Below are 2,890 nucleotides of genomic sequence, written 5' to 3' on the forward strand. Positions count from 1 at the left end.
CCTCAAAGCCAACGCTGATTGGACGTTCGTTTGGTGAACGGCTCCAAATTTTCTTTAACGGAGAGTAGCCAGACTGATCTGCGAGTGAAATCTTGAAAGCTCGCAAGATCAGGATGGTCTCACGAGGCTAATTTCAGACAGTCATTGAAGCTCACCTTTCTCATCGCGGTTCTTTGAAAATGGCAGAGGGTCGTAAGAGAAAAGGTGTCTACAAAGTGTATAAGAAGAAAAGAAAGGCCTCAGAGGAGGCCGATGTATCCAGAAATGCTGTGCGTGGAGAACTGTCCTCGCCCAGCATTCTGGGATTTGCTGTCAAGGCGGCCCGATGTCACCAAATGCTGCCGCTATCTAACAGTGGCGACTAATAACAAAGATGGTGCAGGCAACTGTCTGAACGGTAATTTGACTATAAAATTCACTATATGGTCCCCGCTCTATATAGTGATTGAGGGATTTAGGCATTAGGGCAAACGTTTGGGCACAATAAGCTTGTATAAGCTATGAGAACAGCAACTTTTAAACAGAGCGAACACCAGGACAAATGGGCTTTTTTTTTTTTAAGTGGAGAGGGGAAAATTCGATAAAATCCTACGTAATACCATTAATTACAACATTACAGCTGCACTTCCTCCCACATAAATAATTTATCCCAAAACTGCCATAACTCACTGGCAGTTTACAGCAACACAAACATGGCAGCAGCTTTCAGATCTCTCTTCACCAGAGATGGTTCTTCTAAAACCAAACCAAAGTTAAGGTCTTAAGTAAAAGGAGAATGGGAGACCGATATTTGAGTTGTCAGGCTCCTCTCCTGTGGAACCAACTACCAGTTTTAGCCACACTGTCTACTTTTAAAGGTAGGCTTAAAACGTTCCTTTTTGATAAAGCTTATAGTTAGAGCGGCTCAGCTGTACCCTGATCTATCTCTATAGATATGCTGCTATAGGCTTAGACTGATGGAAGACATAGGGACCACTTCCCCTCTGTCTCCATAATTATTTTATTCTCCAATTCTGTAGTATTTGTTATTAAAACCCCAAACTTTCTGTTCTCTTCTTTTCACAGTAGCTTCATCTCTTTCAGTTTAGCCCCGTTTCTCTTCTAGACATAGCTATGGGCTCAGCTTCTACAGCGATTCAGTGTATAAGCTCGCTTCTTTTTGCCATTAAAACAGGCTTAGAGCTCATCTGCTTTAACTATTACTTACCAAAACAGAGTTTGCTGTTACTTTTTAAACTGATTTTAACTAGCTAAAACAAAAAAGGACATCCAACGGTTTAAAAAAAGCTACACTGTTTTTTTTTTTTTTTGCAATCTCATTTTGAAACAGAAAACCATACAAGCATTTATTTAGATATTTTGCATTTCTCTCTCTTTTTTTTTTTTTTTTTTTGCATTTCCACTTGGTTTAAGTATTTTGTTTTATTTTTGTTGAGAACTTAAGATTAAAAAGCACATTTTGCTTTTTTCAGGAAAAAAAAAGACAAACATGCTTTGAATCTCAGCTGTCAAACTAAAAAAGAAAGCAAGCTGCTAAACCTCCCTCCCATGTCAGTAACAATAACAATCCAACAAGCCGCAGCTCCAACTTTTCCATGCTGACGCTGCAGCTGTGATGTTCATTGCTCTCACTCACATTGTTGAGGTCTGTTGCATATTTGCGCTGGAGCTCGTCCAGATTCAGCTTGTGATCATCCTGCAACAAGAGCACAGAGACAAAGTGTTCAGGTCGTACGTGTGGACCCAATATGGCCGAAGCCGGTGACATTTACAGCCTGTTGTGAGCCGACCTTTCGTTCCCCCATAAGCACCTCTCATATAATAACATTTAGAGCTTTAAAAGGACGGAAAGAGACGAATGGAACAAGCGGCAAACTAAGAGGATGTGATGGGTGGAAAAGAAGCACTTTGAAACTTTCTTTTCTCTCCAATCAGATTTGTAAGAGAAAGTAGAGAGGATGTGAGGAGCAAACCCAGAGAGACGTTAAACAATCAGAGGAAGGCCTCCTGAGGCAGCGAGGGGAATTAAAAAAACAAAAACCCTCACCATGTCCACTTCCTTCTTCAGTTCATCCATATCCTTTTCTTTCTTCTTCGCCTTTGCCTTCTTCTTGCTGCACTGCTCCGAGGTCGCAGCCAGCTCATACTGCTCGCGTCCTTCCTGAGCACACAAAAGAAAAGTAGGGTTAAATATGAAGAAATAAAATAAAGAGATTTCTCTGTGTTGTACAATTGACAGAGAAACACCCCGTCTTTCTCACTGTCGCCCTATAGCTGGTGGTCAGAGATCCCATGTTTGTTTGCTGCCACATAGAAGGAACGCTACTTTTCCAGAAAGTAATTATTTATATAGAAAAAAAAATTGTTTAGAAAAAAAATAACACCTTTACTGAGAGATCAGAGCAATGCCTCCAGAAAAGGGGAGTGTGGCCCAGTTATGTTTGGAATCCTTAGGTTGTGAGCTCAAGTCCCACTCCCACGGACTGTCACTCTGGGTCCCTGAGCAAAGACCCTTAACCCCACACTGCTCTCCGGGCGCCACACAATGGCGGCCAACTGCTCCCCAAGAGGATGGGTTAAATGCAAGAGAGTTCATTTTGTTTCTCTCTACTTGTGACAGTGTAACGACAATGAAAACATTTTAAAAAAAAGACTTGTCTGCACCTTCCACACGAAATTTTTTTCAGTATTTGGATCATAACTGTGGTAGTTTTTAGCTTTTCATTTAATTTATACTTAATATCAGGCATTTTCAACGTTTTCCAGGCCAAGGACCCCCAAACTGATGGTGAGATGGAGCGGGGACCCCCAAAATGTATATATCGTTTGAAATTGTGTTACATCAAACTGGTCCTATAGTCACTAAAGTATTTCTGATTTGTGATTTTTG

The 2,890-nt window shown here is 41.0% G+C and overlaps 1 protein-coding gene across 3 annotated transcripts in view; it reads right to left on the reverse strand.

Moving 5' to 3' along the window:
- The window catches only part of LOC107084232 (sodium/potassium-transporting ATPase subunit alpha-1), a 49,259-nt gene that overhangs the window by 12,810 nt on the left and 33,559 nt on the right, over positions 1–2,890 (reverse strand). Inside the window, exons 2-3 of one of the 3 annotated variants that reach the window (XM_015373964.1) lie at positions 2,048–2,161; positions 1,637–1,696 (exon numbers count right to left, since the gene is read on the reverse strand). The exons of the other annotated variants lie outside the window; for them this stretch is intronic. Coding sequence (XP_015229450.1) covers positions 1,637–1,696; positions 2,048–2,161 — 174 coding nt within the window. The remainder of the gene's footprint in view (positions 1–1,636; positions 1,697–2,047; positions 2,162–2,890) is intronic. 3 annotated transcript variants of the gene reach the window in all.

This window comes from Cyprinodon variegatus, unplaced genomic scaffold (genome assembly GCF_000732505.1).
Source record: "Cyprinodon variegatus isolate N-32 unplaced genomic scaffold, C_variegatus-1.0 Scaffold95, whole genome shotgun sequence".
NCBI lineage: Eukaryota > Metazoa > Chordata > Actinopteri > Cyprinodontiformes > Cyprinodontidae > Cyprinodon > Cyprinodon variegatus.